This window comes from Populus nigra, chromosome 6 (assembly GCF_951802175.1).
Source record: "Populus nigra chromosome 6, ddPopNigr1.1, whole genome shotgun sequence".
Taxonomy (NCBI): domain Eukaryota; kingdom Viridiplantae; phylum Streptophyta; class Magnoliopsida; order Malpighiales; family Salicaceae; genus Populus; species Populus nigra.
In genome coordinates this window covers 7,964,475-7,981,105 of record NC_084857.1, presented here as the reverse complement: position 1 = coordinate 7,981,105, position 16,631 = coordinate 7,964,475, and the positions used below count along the sequence as shown (strand labels likewise).

Sequence of the window (16,631 nt, the reverse complement as noted above, 5' to 3'; positions counted from 1 at the left end):
AGAGATTAGCCGGCCATGGTTTTTTTTTTTTCTATGTACATGAATAGAGCATGCTTTTTCTTTCTTTCTTTCTTTCTTGCTGTCTGCATGGGGGATTTAAAGCAGGTTTTAGTTTTGTCAAAGAAAGGGATTTGTGGGTATGAACACTGTCACTAAAATGGGTTTATGGGAATGAACACTGTCACTAAATTCAATTTTATTTCTTTCCAGTTATGATTTTTTTTTAATTGCTTTAAGCTTTCTTGTAAATTTTAGAATATATGTGATGATTGGTTACCTTTTATTGCAATTCTTGTATTTAGTTGCGATGCTTGTGGTTTTTTTTTAAAAAATGTTTTCTTGTGTGTTGCATACGGCCAATACCCTAACATGTTTTGAACGTTCTTTTTTTTATACAAAAAATATTGGAAGTTTTGAAAATGTGTTTTCGCATGGATTTCTTAAACACAACAAAAATTATTTTCTTGCATTTCTGGATTTTACAACATGTTTGTAAAACTTCAAAGGGTATTGACCAATATTCCAAAAAATATAAAAAATCTTATTTTAAAGGGGGGAATTCATCTATTATTCACCCCTAATGTTTGGATAAAGAAATCCCTAAAGGACGAATATCCAAAATATTATTGAGAATAATTTGTTATTATTCACTGTTAATATTTGGATAAAGAAACCCGGAGTGATAAATATCCAAAATAATTTTCTAGGAATAATAAATCCGCACAAATCCTTGAAAGAAGCCTTGATTATAATCGAGGACATTTCAATTTTTTACTCCACGGTTTACGAGCTGTGAGATTATAAAACACTAAGACAAAAAAAATAGGTTTTTAAAGCACCCTAGATTTCTAAATTTTTATCCCTCCTCCTTGCGATTTATGAGTTGCAAACTCTTGAAAAACTAAGGGGAAAATGAGCTTTTAAAGCACATGGAACTTCCTTGGATTTCTATCTTAATAAATTTAGTTTGAATCAAACCTAGAAAAACTGATGGGATTAGAAAACACCAACACCATAGCAGATTATAAAGCAAACCAAACACTAAGTAGCTTACCTTAGGTAGGGCGTACTAGGGGTGCTAATCCCTTTACGCAACCAGTCCCTTACCTTAGAATCTCTAAAAGACCAGTTAGGTTTCCTAGTGACCATAATACTAGGTGGCGACTCCCTCTTACAAAACAAAAAAAAGACCACTCTGGTGAGGAGCAATCCTCCTCCTCCATGTATTTATTGTATCCTTTCTCTATCTCTAATAATATGTATTTTTTCAACTAATTGTTGTTTTACCTTTCAGGAAAACTTGACGGTGCAATGCAAACCTGGTATGCTTTTAGAGCAGGACAAACAATACTAGAACTAGCCTCTTTTTTCTTGTCTTATAACTTCAATTAATTTTATTTTATTTTTCCTCTACTCATTACAAGATTAAAACTTGCATTTTTTTAATCAAAGTTTTGTTATGTTGTTTGTTGACTGCTACTAAACCCAAAAACTTATTCAGGCCTTGTTTATTATACTATTCTGATAGCTTTCGATAGAGTTTCTAATAGGTATGAAAGTGTTGTTGATGCCAAAATTCATTTGTCAACCAACCTGGTTCTTGATACTGTTTGCTTCATGTACGAACAAGAATTGGTGCAATTTGATCCTTAGGGATATAACCCCAGAATTTGATGTTGAATTAGTATTCTTCTAAGACCTAATGACAACTATTACATCAGAAAATCAAGCCTATGTGTGGCCTATAAGAGTATAAGAGTAAGTGACAGTTGGGCACTACGGCTACGGTAGCGGTTGAAAGCGAACATTGATTTAAAATACTTGGTTAATACTAACCATACTTTTTTTCTTGTGGATCCCACTCGAAAACTGAGGTCGAACCTCAGTTTGTGAAAAGTTATTTACAATTGCTTCGTGCCCGTGTTCTCCTTTCTGCCTCCACAGTGAAGAGTGAAAATTCACTCTTCACTGTTCACGTGAACAGTAGAGATACTCTTCAATGTTCCGACTGGATCGGGTCCGGTTCAAAGCTAAATGCATTGAACTGGGTGCGACCCAATTAAAAAAAAATGAATTGTTATTTTTATTTTTAATTGTGTTTTATTCAAAAAAAACTAGTGTTTAATATTATTTAATGACACTACATAAATTAAAAGGAGATCGCTTTATGACGTAACATTTGAAGAATTTGATCGCAATCCCAATTTTGTTCTTGATGATATTTTACCTGGTGTTCTTACGCGCTTAAGAAACCAAGGAAACTGTAGTCCTTGTCGGATGGATTTTGTACGTGATGGAATTGTAGATAGTTTAATGGAACAATAAAAAATATTTTATATAAGTATTATTTATTTCATAATGTAATAGCAGTAATTAAATCTACAATATTTAAATTAAAAATCATCAATATTAATAAATATCTTTTTAATTATTTTATAACCTCAATTTGAAAAATATTCTTAGAGAGTGTTTGGCTCTGCGTTAGCTTCTGTGTTTTTTGTCAAACTCAATAACATAATGTTTGGTTATCTTCAGCAGCTGTGTTTTGGCCATGGGACCCACGAAAATCTAATGTCTCACCTGCAGTTTTACGCAAGCAATGTTTTCATGCTTCTTGCTGTATTTTTTTAAAGTGAAGAGCTGCACTTTTCACTGTTCACATAAGTGAACAGTTGAGAGTGCACTCCATTGTTCATATGAAAGTGGTGTGTGGCTCTTCGCTGTTCACGTGAACAGTAGAGTGTTTCCAGTTCGACCAGGTCCGGTCTAAAACTAAATGTATTGAACCAGATCTGACCCAATAAAAAAAAATTATTTTTTTGAATTATGTTTTATTTGAAAAATTAGAAGGAGATCGCTTGATGATGTAGCATTTACAGAATTTGATCGCAATCCCAATTTTGTTCTTGTCGGGTCTGATCCAGTTAAAAAAAATTCAATTTTTATTTTTATTTTTAATTATGTTTTATTTAAAAAAAATTAGAAGAAGATCATTTGATAACGTAGCATTTGCAGAATTTGATCGCAATTTCAATTTTATTCTTGATGATATTTTACCTGATGTTGTTGTGCGCTTAAGAAACCATGGAAAATATAGTCTTTATTGGATAGATTGCGTACGTGATGAAATTGCACATAGTTTAATAGAACAATAAAAATATTTGATATCAATATTATTTATTTCATGATGTAATAGTATTAGTTAAATTTATCATATTTAAATTAAAAACCATCAATATATATATAACCTCAATTTAAAAAGTATTCTTTTAACCAAATACATTAAACTACTTTTTGTTTAACCTCAATTTCAATCACAGTTTTAACCAAATAGTACTTTTTTATCAAATAACTTTTTTCAAATCACAATCGTAACACCCATTATAATACCAAACATATCTGTGTGTGCTCTTCTTTTTTTTTAATTAGATCTACCCTAATTTTTCCTAAGAAAAAGGTGATACGTTGCTTGTTATTCCGGAGATTTTAACCATAGTGATGGGAGAAAAATCAAAGTTAGTGTTTTTTAGAAGTAGAATCTTTTGCCATATTTTTTAAAATGCCGCTCTTCTTTACACTTTGTGCTCTTCTTTTTCAATTTTGACCCTCCTTACCAGAAGGGATGTGAAGGAAAGAAAAAGAATGGCCAATCAGATCTGGCGAGACAGGAATTTTAGTATGCTCACAAACCATATGTGAAGATTAATGGTTAATGGACCCCAGATTCCAGGTGGCCACATTTTAGCACTTAAACCTTGTTCTTCCAAGTAAAATGCAAGAAGCATATCGCTTGTTTTTTACATGGAATGGAAGGACGGTATTTCCATTCAGATGGGGATCTTCATTGTTTTCATCGTTATAATTACGTTGTTGTCTGCTCCCATGTATATCTAACCAATCTGTAGATTCCTGAATGCTAGAACATTGTTGTCTTCGAGGTATTTACAACATTGATTGTCTGTATTCCAAAACAAAACGGAAACTCCAAGAAACAATCATACGGGTAAGAAGACCAAATGAATCTCAGGAATTGAACAACTAATGTAGGACTAAAGCCATAAGTTTTTCTCCAATAATAAGATAGCTTTCACTCGCAAAACGACATGAAAGAATCTCCATTAGTTGGGAAACTGCCAACTAATCGTGATTCCCTGTACAACATTACGATTAATACAACTCCAGCATGATGCTATATATAAGCGCCCCATTTTGAAGTGAAGATTAATTAAGAGGAAGCAAATTAACAAAGAACAGGAGAAGAGAGAAAAAAATGGAAATCTCTTACAAGGACTTCAAGGTAGGAAAATGTGAGGGCCAGAAAGTGGTGGATGGTGAAACCATGCCACTAGTGCTGCAACCCCCGGAACCCAACAAGAGTGACACAGAGTCATTAATCTCAGCTCTAAAGCAGAACAAGGACTGGTTTGAGCAAATGCTCATAAAAAACAGTGCTGTTCTGCTTCGAGGTTTTGATGTGAAGAATGCTGAGGACTTCAATGATATTATTGAGGCCTTTGGCTGGGATGACATTCGTTACATAGGGCCTGCGCCACGGACACAAGTGTACAAACGCATATGGACTGCCAATGAGGGACCCCTGTCGGAATTCATATACTACCACCATGAAATGGTTTTGGTAAGTTAAATATTGCCACAGTTTAGGAAAGGTTTTATATAAGATTAACAGTTACTCCACTTTGATCCATCCTAGCCAAACTCAACCTTATCCCGACTCCCTCAATGTCTTTTGGTTTTGTAAACACTAAACACAATAAATCCAAGGAGAAATTTTCCATGACTATCTATATGAATTGTATCATTGGAATCTTGTGCTGTGTTTTCGACATTTACCATGTCTAACTTTGACAGATAAAAGAATCTCCGAAGAAAGTGGTGCTTTTCTGTGAAATACCCCCACCAGAAGGTGGACAGACACCCTTTGTTCCAAGCTTTAGAGTTACAGAAAGGATGCTAGAAGAGTTCCCTGAAGCAGTGGAAGAAGTTGAGGCAAAAGGACTGAAGTACACTTTCACAGCTCTTAGCAAAGACGATACATCATCGATGAGAGGTAGAGGTTGGGAGGATGCTTTCGGAACATCAGACAAGGCAGAGGCTGAGAGAAGGTATGCACATCTACATTATCTTTGTTATTTTCTTAACAAATTTCCAAATGATACCGTTTTGTGTAATACACTCGGAACACGATCATAAAAAATGTGTGACAGGGCTAAGGCTCTAGGGATGGACATGGAGTGGCTGCCTAATGGAGGAGTGAAGACAATACTGGGTCCTCGATCATTAACGAAAGTGTTTGATGGAAGAAAAGGGAGGAGAATGTGGTTCAACACAGTCGTTGGCATGCATGGTAAGGAGTCCAGCTCGGCTATGTTAGCAGATGGAACAGAGATACCAGAAAATTTTGTGAAAAGGTGTGGGCAAATCATTGAAGAAGAGAGCATCCAATTCAAGTGGGAAAAGGGTGATGTCCTTTTCCTTGATAACATGGCTTTGCTTCATGGAAGGAGGCCATCTTTGCCACCTAGAAAAGTCCTTGTTGCTACTTGCAAGTAGCTTCAGCATAGCTGCTAGCTATAATAATTGTGTGGTGTGCTAAAATACTACTGCAAAATCGCTCCATGCATAGTAATTAGCATTTATTCTGTTTTATGGAATAACTGGAAGAGAGGGAACGTCAGATTACATCCATGTAATACCTTCTTTTTTATTTTTCCTTTGGTTATTGTAATTGAAAATAAAACGTTGGCTGCTGATGATTCTCCACACGCCAATCCTTCAATAAAACAGCAAAATAGTTATAAACTATACCTTAAATTCTTGTTCATTTGCCAAGAAAATGTTATTGCATCGCACTAGAATTTTGTAACAGACAAAAGAGGAACGGAAGTCAAAACGGCCGAGTGTGTTTCTTTGTACACACCCTAGGATAGGATCTGCTTTGGGCCGGCTTTGCATTTATCTGGCTTATGTCCTTGGCAGCTTCTTCCAACAGCCAAAAACTCTGGATAATAACTCACTGGAGCATCCACACCCTTGCTAGCTAAACCCAATCCTTAGCTCTAATAGCTAGTGACAGTGGAAAAAAGTTGAACATTGTTGCTCTCTATTTGGCTAGTTATACTAGCAAAATGAACAGTACTCGCTATATATAGCGAGTACTGTAGCACTCCTCAATTGACTTTTAGAGAAAGCGCGAGAGAGGAGAAGATTGCGGGGAAAAAATGTACATTGCATCTGGGTTTTCTCTTTTGTTCTTGGCTTCAAGTTTCCTACCAATCAACATCAACAGTTCAACGATGGCGATCGTACAGTTCATCTGGATCCGTGGTGATAGCGCAGTCGCACTTGCTCGGCAAATATTGGACAAGATGGCAGGCAAATGAAAGGCCCACGGTAATGGGGTTCTCTAGAAGTCAAATGGGTTATATTTTTTTCTGGGTAAAGACAATTCAAGAGTTTGATTTCATATTTGGAAGTTTATCTTTTCTTGTTCATAAGATGATGAAGGCGTTTATCTTTATGCTCTTTCCTCTCTTTGTGCAGGTAACCTTGATTTCTGACAAATATGGACTTTTTCTTCAGAGGTCTAAACGAGGATCCCACAACTCCTCAGCTAGACATCCATGGGCGTCTCTTTTTGAGAAACATTAACGAGCACTAGTTTTTCGCATTTCCTTTGAGACCCAGCAAATTGTATTGTTACTTGGAGCTTGTTTGGTGAATAAATGCTGATTTTTAGACTGTTCCCAAATGATTCCATCATGGCAGTCCGAAACATATACGATGAAAAACAAATTTGTAACTGCAAATTGTGTCATAGTTTCCCCTCTTGACAAAGTTTTTATGATGACGTTTCAGGGAGGACTATCTAATCACGAGGCATGTCGACCTGTTAAAAGAAATATTTCTAAACTCAGCAATTTTAGGCTCCTATGGAACCTGCTCCCCATGTCTAATTCCATGTTCTTGGTCCTACAGAAACAAAAATCCGATCCTGAGTTCACTACTATATGTTTCTCTTGTTCTACTTATGTGCTTAACCCGCTAAGCTAAGTTCATTTGTGGTAAGTGTACATCTATTTTAGAGCCTTAGACAAGTACTTTAAAGTCCAAATTTTTTTTGAAAGATCTCATTTTAGCAATTGCAGGTTGTTCTGGATTTAAGGATCCTAGGGTCCAGATGGACATACACAAGGTTTCTTGATTGTTAGAGCTCAATGTCCTTTGCTCTCTTGGATGTTTTAGTATTCATGTTGGTGACTCGATTTCTGTTTGATATTTATTAATCTTAAATCCTAGGTTCCGCTCGATGTTTTTTTCTTCTGAACCTGATTGCTTTGAATTTCCCAAATTATGGTCCAACTGTGTTTTTGATCTGAGTAGGAGCTTGTCCTTCCTGGTTGTTTTCTGCCGGCCAAGGCCAGTGGACTTGTGCCTATGATTGACCAGGTAATCTCCTGGAATTGTGAAGCAAATTGAATCACTGATACTTGAAAGTTTCAGGTTTTGTACCATTGATAATTCTTTTCTTCAGCAAGCAATTAAATCACCTCATCATTTTAACACGGAGTAAAGACAAAAAATTATTGCAGTTTGTGCTGACAATCCAAGTACAAGCACTGATGTTAATTTGAAGGCTATCATTTCTCTCTTGCATTGACCGTTGTTAATTTTAGGGAGTATTGTTGATGTTGATTTACAACAACAACATTTTTTTTTTTAGTTAGCTAAAATAATTTTAAAAGAGCATGAATGTAATAATATTTTTTAATTATTTTAACTAAAATTTAATTAAAATATAGACAGCATGGATGGAAACACGCATGCATGATGTTCAACGAGCTAGGAGTATTGTAAAAGCTCTTTTTTGTTCTCTAACCATGTCAAAAATTAGTTTAGTTAATCAAATTACTTTTATTTTTTATAATGAAATTCACATAATTACATTTCAAATCATAATTTTGTGATTAAAATAAACTGGAGAGATGCTTTTATTTATTTTGTATGCAAAAATCAATATATCAATAGATTTAATAAAATATATTTTTTTAAACCTACTTTTTAAAAAAACCACAACCAAAAATATTTTTTTAACCTATTTTTTTTTTAGCCACAGCCACAAATACAATCACAAAGTCAAAAACACACTTAATTAACGTCTAACGTTTTTTATTAAAAAAAAAAAGGGAAAGAAAAAAGAGAACAAGATGCATGTGACCAGGTTAGACAAATCTCTACCAAGCACAAATGCTATTTAGACGGTTGGTAAAACATGTACAAAGGTTGAATGACTCAACCACACGTGTACAGGTTGAATGCCGATCCATGCCTTGCAACTTTCAAGGCATGGAAAGACGACACCACTAGATGAAAGTGTCGTTTAAGTCAGACCTGCCCTGGCTTAGCAGCGAGTGAATTGCCCAAGCAAGCGAATTGCCCAAGCAAGCTAAAATGTTGTCCGCCCTGGCTCCTGCTTGAACCATGAAGTAAACTCAGCACTCCTCAATGTGGTCCTTCTTAATCTTCAGATGTCACCAGCTTAAGAAATATATCACCTTTATAAACGAAACTAAAATATAGCTTACCGCTGCTATAGGCTTAAGAGATTTCTTTTGTTCATTGTTCTGTTCATCACTATTGCTCACAAAACTGACTGATCTGTAGGCTTAAACCCAAATTATAAACATGTGAGCTTTCATTTAGGAAAAACGAAACAAAAAAAGGGCTTATCAATAATCAAGACCATTAGAGAGCCATTAATAATGCAAACGCAAATTAAACAAGCACAAGGTATCCCCAAAAGTTAAACTAAGTGACCTTCAAAGTTAATATAAACTGCTGTTTAATTAGCTTTCACTAAAGGACTGTTAGGCAATGGGAACACCAATAGACATCGAGCATATCCTACCTTCTTATTCTCTAAACAATAAGGAAAACCACAATCCCTAGAGCATAGCCCTAAATTAGTTTTGTTGCTTCATGAGCACAAGGACCTGGCTATAACATTTCAAAATACCAAATGCTAACTAAGAAGCACGATCAGGCCCGGCCCGGCCCCAGCCCCGGCCCCTGCCCCTCCCAACATAGCCATACCCATTCCCCCTTCCATAATAAGATCCATGAAAACGACCACCACGTGGAGGACCACGACCACCTCGTCCTCCCCGATACCTTGAAAAGTCACCAAATGTCTGCATAATCAAACAAACAAAATTTAGAATAAGACTCCGCAAATTCTTGTAAGGGTCAGGAACCAAGATCAATTCACCTCTGTGTCTAATTTCATTTGCTCCGAGAATCTTGTCCTTCCATTTTGCGATTCAAGATCGCGCGCATTACATGAGATGGTATCAAAAAAGTCATCCTTGTTATACACAGGCTGCAGGAACAAAGTATAATAAAGTGTGGGTGGAGTAATAACTTTCTTAAACAAAAGATATATTCAGCATAAGTGCAACACATGAGAATGCAGTATTACCTTAGCCTCAACCTTAGCTAGTTCATCCTCATCTTCATCTTGAAAATCATCTTCACCACTGACATCCCCATCTTCTCTATCCTTTGAATGAGATTTGTTGTTATTCTTGCCAAGGTGGCCCCAAACTTCATCCTTCTTGAACTTCTCATTCATTGCCATAAAATCAAAATCCTCAGTGAATTTTGTCAGTGGTCGTGAACTCTGCACAAGAGATGTTCAAATTCCATGAAGTCAAACGCTTGGTACATTGATGACATCAACTAAAAATTCACTATGAAGACATTGTCCTCGCAAAAAGAGTCAATCAGCCGAACAATAAAAGACCTTATGTCATGACCACAAAAATCTGGAAAGGTATATTGCTCTTCAGGAATGAAAGGAAATATAAATCAAGAATTACCCCATATCCTCTTCCTCTTCCGCGTCCATGGTAACCATGGCGGGCATGAAAAGTAGCCCCATTTGGCTAGGAAAGAAAACAGAGTAGAGATGTGTTAGAACCCCCTAATTCAAGCAGTTAAGCTATTGCATCCAAAGGAAACAAAGCACTCCCAAAAAGAGCCAACACAATATGTAATGATCAAGCATATAGTTAGGTCTCCAAAGAAACCTGTAATTAATAAAATTCTAATGTAACAGGCCATACAACTAGCCTACTGAAAACCATTTGCAAACTGTGAAGATGATGAAGGAATTCAACAAGATGAGGTGCTTTAGAGGATTCTTTATAGCTAATGGAAGGGTATGAAAATTATTCTGCGGTGCTCATTAACTTGACTTCCCCAAAACTATGGGGTTCATAAACAACTTGTTCCAGTAAGGATGAAAGGTTATAGCACTTTGAACTGTTGCAGCAAATCCTTCCATATGATAAGTTGATCTCATTCAAATATTCATAGATAAAAGCATTGACATCACCTCCAAAACAAGAAGCTTAACTAGAAACTTCAGAGTGGAGTTGGTTACACATGTATCAACTGTGGAGCATATAAAGTTAATTGGCATGCATGCACATATATATATTAATATCTACAGTAATTGTATTTCTGTATGAATGCATGTACGGGAAGCGCACCTTATGGCTAGCACGTGTAGGAAAAGGCAATGGGAGTATTGGTGGCTGAGCTTCTGTGGTGACTGGTACAGATGGTTCTGGTACTGGTGATACTTTAACAACCTCCACATCTTTATGGGCTGTTTGCACAGGCTGAGTAGAAGGAACAATCGGTGATCCTGACTGCAATAGCTGGCCAGGGGTTACCAAAGAAGGAATTGGTGTTGGTATTTCTGTGCGAAGAGAATTGGATGCCAAAACACCAGAGGGTGCAGATTGTGCAGTGCTTTGATAAGGCATTGTTGGGCCAGGAATTGAACTAAGCTTGTTGGAGATTGGTGGTGCGATGGTGTTTAAATCTGGGCTGGAAGTTGTCAAAGGAGATAGCACTGGCAAACTAGCGCCTAAATTGGTTGTAGGAAGTGCAGAACTAGGAATCTTATCAGGCATCAAACTGGGTAATGTTTCAGAAGGCAGAGAGGCAGAGGGCATTAGAGGTACAGATGAAGGCAAAGTTGATGGCACTGCAGAATGGGATGTGAAATTAAGGGAACTAGCGATGCCAGGAAGTAGAGGAGGTAGAACATCTGGCAAAGAAGCTGGCAAGGTTGAAATCGGTAAGTTTGAAGATGGCAAGGTTGAGACTGGCAAGTTCGGACCAGGTAAATTTGAGACTCCAGTGAGTAAAGAAGTATTGAAATTGGGGTATTGCATCGGTTGCTGCATGGAAGAAGGCATTGCCAGTCCAGGTGGTGGTCGAAGCAAAGATTGTTGGTGTAAATGTGGAAGCCCATTTGGGGGGGCATAGAAACCTGGCCAATACATTGGCATAGCAAGGCCACTACCATTTGCATTTGGAGGAGGAGGTGAAGCTCCCCAAGTTCCTAAGCTCCCTCCAGGTTGATATAAAGGCATCCCGCCTTGGAAATTCGTAGCAGGTTGTCCCCCTGGTCCATTATGGGATCCAAGATCAGTTAAAGACCCACTAACAGCTGAAGGAAAACCAGTGGAGGTGGCGAAAGGACGAGGATAATGAGACTGCAAAAGAGACAAAGCTTTTCAAGAGAGAGGGATAGGATTGATGCATCACAACTTAAAATCTCACTTCCATTTACCTGTATGATTGCTGGGTCATTGTTTATATGTGGTGCAGGCTGAACTGGTGGTGAAGACTTGACCTGTAAGTCCTGCAATTAACATAAAAAGTAAACATCCAGGTTTAAAAACAGCAAATATTGCTCATCAAAGCGATACGGAAGCTCTATCAAATCAAAGAAACATGTCAGCCTTTAAGTGATCCAGAAAACCATAAAGGACAAGAATGTAAAACCCTTTTTTCTTTTATATTTCCCCAAATAGCAGAGACAGCCAGTTGTGAGTTGCTACATGAGAGATAACTGAAAAAATCTTTTGAGTATCATGTTCTTTTCATGAAAGGGAGACCCACATATCAACCCGACAATTGCAAGGACAGATGATATGGAAAGCTTTCTCACCATTTGAATACTTTCACAATTCATCAAAGATAAAAATGAAACTTTTATTTAACCTTTGATCACTGGACACGTGATTTTTTATATGAAAGGTGACAGTTTTCATTTTAACTGGAAGTTACGTTAAGACCTTTCCCAGGATATAAACTAGGAACAGTATTACTTGAAAACAGTAGTGAAATTCTTTAACAGGATTACTCATCCGAGATCCAAGAGTACCTATTAGAGTCGGTTAGGATCTTGACAAAACAGTAATTATCGATGAAGAATCAGTCTAAGTGGAACAGAATTGGGCAACCAACTCGAAAAAAAACTAAGTCCCTACAGACTTCAGCATCATCTTTCAATCTATTATCAATTCCTAACATAATACATGGGATGCCAACTTGTAAATCCCACTCCAACCCATCAAATAGTAGACATCCCTCGTGATCAAGCCATATTACTTGAGGTAGAAACAGTGAGCACATAGGACCATAAAGGCATAAACAGCTAGTGCCATCAGTGATTGGAGCAATGGTGCAACGATACTTACAATTTAGAAACTAAACAGTCATTAAACACAAACTTGAGATTTTCATTACACGCAGGTATCACCAATAAAAAGCAGCGATAACTATTTGGCTATAACATCATCGGACAGGTAATCAAAACATAAAGAACTTTGCTGTAATTTTATTTCACCAAGAATAAAAGAACGGATCTTTAATGACAGCCACACAACCAAGACACAGAACAGTAATGTTTCTTTCTCAAGCTTGATTGAAATTTTGTTAATAGTCACTCTCACATGTATTTACAATATTAGATACCTTGATGTCACTTCCGCGGAACAATATGTATTCATAAACTTTATCACTGGGAAGGATTTGTGGACCATCCTTTTTCCGCCCTTCTGTTCCAAACGACCGCACTGCCAACATGAAAACAGAACAATTTACATGCACCACAACAAAGCAACATCAAAATAACCATATATATAAACGAAACAGGTTGCAACATCAAAATGATCACCCAAAAACTATCTCCCTGGTAAACTTAGGGAAACAAAAACCAAAACACATTATTACCACCTGCAGTAACTTTTGTTTACACAACTACCCTACAGCAAACATTTCACGGCATTGTAAAAAAACAAAAAAAAAAATGTGTTTCGGTGCATGATTCACACGAACCTACATAAATTGACCCAAACACCCATCAAATCGCAAGCTTCTCTTTCTTTTTTTCTCGGCCTGACGAAGATCCATCGAAGCTAATACATAAGTTTAATTGATAGAATTACCGCTAGCAACTTACTATAAAATCTAACACAACATCGTTAACAACTCAATTTTTTTTATATGTTTTTTGCATCCAAAAAATAAAAAGAACCACTGGTCAAACAGTGAGACCAAGTCAAATCAGCTACCAAATCAGCAGAATATTTAGAACCCACAAAATATCACTAAAATTAAATAAAAATAAAACCCCCAAAAATCTTGCCAGACAAGATTAGAAAACGGTACCGTTTTTCAATCCAATACTGGACTCATCAGTGTTGATATTGTAAAGAATACCCTCGTATCTGATCTCGCTCTTTGATGTCAGGCTAATCAAACTACCTATATAAGAATCCGCCGTCGAACTGGATCTCGACGTTGACGCTGTGTTGTTACTGTTCTCTGCTGCTTCCATAATCTAATCGATTCAATTTGTCTCTTTTTTTTCTTTTTTCCACTTACAATTCCCACCTTTACGTGAACCCGCGCATGTATCTATCTATTTGAGAGAAAAGGCCCGAATTTTTTGAACTCCAGGGAGGAGAGAGGGACTAGGGTTTTTAGGTTTTTGATTGTGATGATAATCGGGTTCGAGCGGATAATAATAAAAATAATAATAATAATATCTCTACAGTTTTGATTTGTGCGGTTTTTTGGTAATTTTGCTGGGGTTTTATATGGTGACCAATGAGAGAGGCCCACGGTAGTGTTTGGATTTGTCATTGTGTACATTTTTGGTGGGATGGAATAGTTTCTATTCAGGTAAGTGCCCAAACCAGTTTTTAAAATATTTTTTATTTAAAAATATATTAAAATAATATTTTTTAAAATCTTTTTAAAACGCACCTAAAGTCTCTTAACTTTCTTTAAAATGCTTTGTTTCTCCCCCCACAAACATCTAATAACTATCCTCGGCAAGAACTGGGAAAAACTTGCAGGAAACTTGGAAACACTAGAGTTTCGTACAAACCCTGGTCTCATTGGAAAAGTTCCGACCAGCCTCGGTAGCCTAATTAGGCTCCAGTCTTTAGGGCTACTAGAAAATAATTTGAGTGGTGAATTACCAAGAACTGTTGGTAACTTGATCAAGTTGAAGAGGCTAGTCTTTGCTGCAAACTGGTTTCATGGGAGGATTTCTGATAATTTTAGTGGTCTTTGCCTTTGCCTTTCCCTTTGCCTCTTGGGGATCTGACTCCACTCCTAAAGCTAGATTTGAGCAACAATCAGCTCGAAGGGAACCTACCAACGATAAACAATGGGTTTTCTCATGGATTGACCAAGTCACTTCAGGAGATGTATTATTGGGAAGAAATGGTCTTGTCTAACAACCCAATTGGAAGAGCCCTTGAGGGCCTAGAGTGGCATGGCCTGCAAAACTTAGTGGTCTTGGACCTCTTCAGCATGGGCTTGACATGTGAGATTCCGAAGTTCATCTGAATCTCTGGTTCAAAATCAGCAGACTTGTCAAGAGTTGATGTTGCTGAGCAGATGTCTTCCTTCTAGCATCTATGGGGCTACAAGATTCCGTGCTCAAACGGTGAAACATAACAAACTCAAGTACATTCTTATCACAAGTAGAAAAAGAAATTGCATAGGGAGATCAGATAGGTTCCATGCTTGAAATGTAAACAAAACTTGCAGTAATCCCGTTGTTGATAATGCGATGAGGACATTTGCACTTCATCTTTCCTTAAGTTCTCCGAGGCATTATTGGACGAACACTACCTCGTTAACTTTCATCTTAATTAGTTAACTAGGTGCAACCAAGTGATCCACATGGCATATTTAACTATCAAGACATTCACGAATGGATTTTTGACATCAATTAATTAGAATCGTTTTTTTATTACGGACTTTGAGAGAGTTTTTTTTAATATTGATTTTTTTATGTTTTAAAATTTAATATGTTTAGTTTAAGGTTTTTCTAGCGATTGAATTATGGGTTAATCAAAATATTTATTCAAATAACTCTCTTCTTTAAAATAATAAAAATATCTTTAATAAGTGATTCTAAATACCTATAAAAAAATCATTTTTTGAGGGATTTGAGGACCCTTGGAGAGTCAAGTCAATATAGATGTATTTTTTAATGTAAAATTTTGATTTTTTTACCTAGATAGTTGAAGTGATATTTTATAGCCAATTAACCTTTTTTTTTTCTTGAGTAGAAGAGCTAAATAGTCATTTTACCCGTAAAATTAACAAAAAAACAAAATCCCTTACAAATGCATTGGTGAGGAAAGATATGTCTTGTTGATGAATTGATAAGAAAAAATATTTTTTACATGTGCATTAACGAGGAAAAAAGTGGTTGGACTTAAAACACCAGTTGAGCCCATGAACATTGAACCATATTAGTGGGCTAAAAAAAAGTTAGGGTTTATGGAGGCCGGGCACAACTCTAGTAGCGAGGCTCAGGTGCACCATCCAATCTCAAAGGTTGCTAGGCACTCACCCAACACTCAGGCTCAATGTCCTACTTGAGCCCACCATCTAGGCTCAGTTACGCAACCCGAGCCCACAAGGTGTTAGGTGCTTGCCTAACATCTAGACTTGAGATACGTTATCCAAGTTTAAAAGGTGCTTGATATAAATCGAGTAATCGATTACGTGACTATTATAATTTTTAAAAATAAATATTTTGTAATTCAATATTAAAACATAGTGATGAATCATGTTCATCACTTTTCAATTTATGTTAAATTCAAAGCCGCAAAACTCATTTTTGATTTTTTTTATTGACCGCTTGGAGTCGACAGTCAAGCCAACTATAGCTTAAACCATTAATTCAGCAAGTCCTGGTTCCCTTTCCTATGACATGATGTCATCTGAATAATAATAATTAAGTATCAGGGGGGAATGCAACTTGTAGTTTGGCCCATTTACACTGCTTTCACCAAACTTTAAATTTTGTGAATTAGGTGGTTCATCACAAATATTTTCAATTCTCAAGTTTGAAGTCAAAGTAGCAGAAATTTGATCAATTGCAGAAATTAAAGGACATCACTGAAAACTTAAAATTAACCAAAAAAAATAAATCAAAACGCAAATGGAATAATCCGCAGGTCACTGACGAGATTCTAAAAAGTTAATATTTGAAAATTAATCATCAAAATGATCAAATTAAAAGATAATATTTTATTCTATTTTAATTAGTACTTCTGGTTCCACCGAAGTACTCTGTAAACAAAAACACCATGTAACTTTAGAGTTTGTCTCCTTGCTGGAATTAGAGGATAGGCATTTTGCACTCTGCTTTCCTTTCCTGGAATTTGCCGCAAGGAAAAAAAAAACAAAGAAAAAAAAATTGATGCTGCTTGGAGGAT

At 36.5% G+C, this 16,631-nt stretch overlaps 2 protein-coding genes and 1 long non-coding RNA gene across 3 annotated transcripts; 2 read left to right on the top strand and 1 right to left on the bottom strand.

Moving 5' to 3' along the window:
• The first annotated feature begins 4,270 nt into the window (after positions 1–4,270).
• On the top strand, positions 4,271–5,631 carry LOC133696692 (clavaminate synthase-like protein At3g21360). The gene is made up of 3 exons (XM_062118959.1): positions 4,271–4,636; positions 4,870–5,123; positions 5,226–5,631. The coding sequence occupies exons 1-3, from the start codon at positions 4,271–4,273 to the stop codon at positions 5,569–5,571; spliced, it is 966 nt and encodes a 321-aa protein (XP_061974943.1). The 3' UTR covers positions 5,572–5,631.
• Positions 5,632–5,820: 189 nt separating this feature from the next.
• LOC133695623 (uncharacterized) lies at positions 5,821–6,769 on the top strand. Its single transcript, XR_009842505.1, has 2 exons — positions 5,821–6,456; positions 6,562–6,769. It is a non-coding gene; the product is annotated as an uncharacterized LOC133695623 (long non-coding RNA).
• Positions 6,770–8,843: 2,074 nt separating this feature from the next.
• On the bottom strand, positions 8,844–13,917 carry LOC133697090 (protein decapping 5-like). Its single transcript, XM_062119438.1, has 8 exons — positions 13,552–13,917; positions 12,856–12,956; positions 11,666–11,737; positions 10,572–11,588; positions 9,897–9,962; positions 9,497–9,697; positions 9,287–9,397; positions 8,844–9,209 (listed from the first exon to the last, which is right to left on the bottom strand). The coding sequence occupies exons 1-8, from the start codon at positions 13,718–13,720 to the stop codon at positions 9,045–9,047; spliced, it is 1,902 nt and encodes a 633-aa protein (XP_061975422.1). The 5' UTR covers positions 13,721–13,917; the 3' UTR covers positions 8,844–9,044.
• Positions 13,918–16,631: the final 2,714 nt, after the last annotated feature.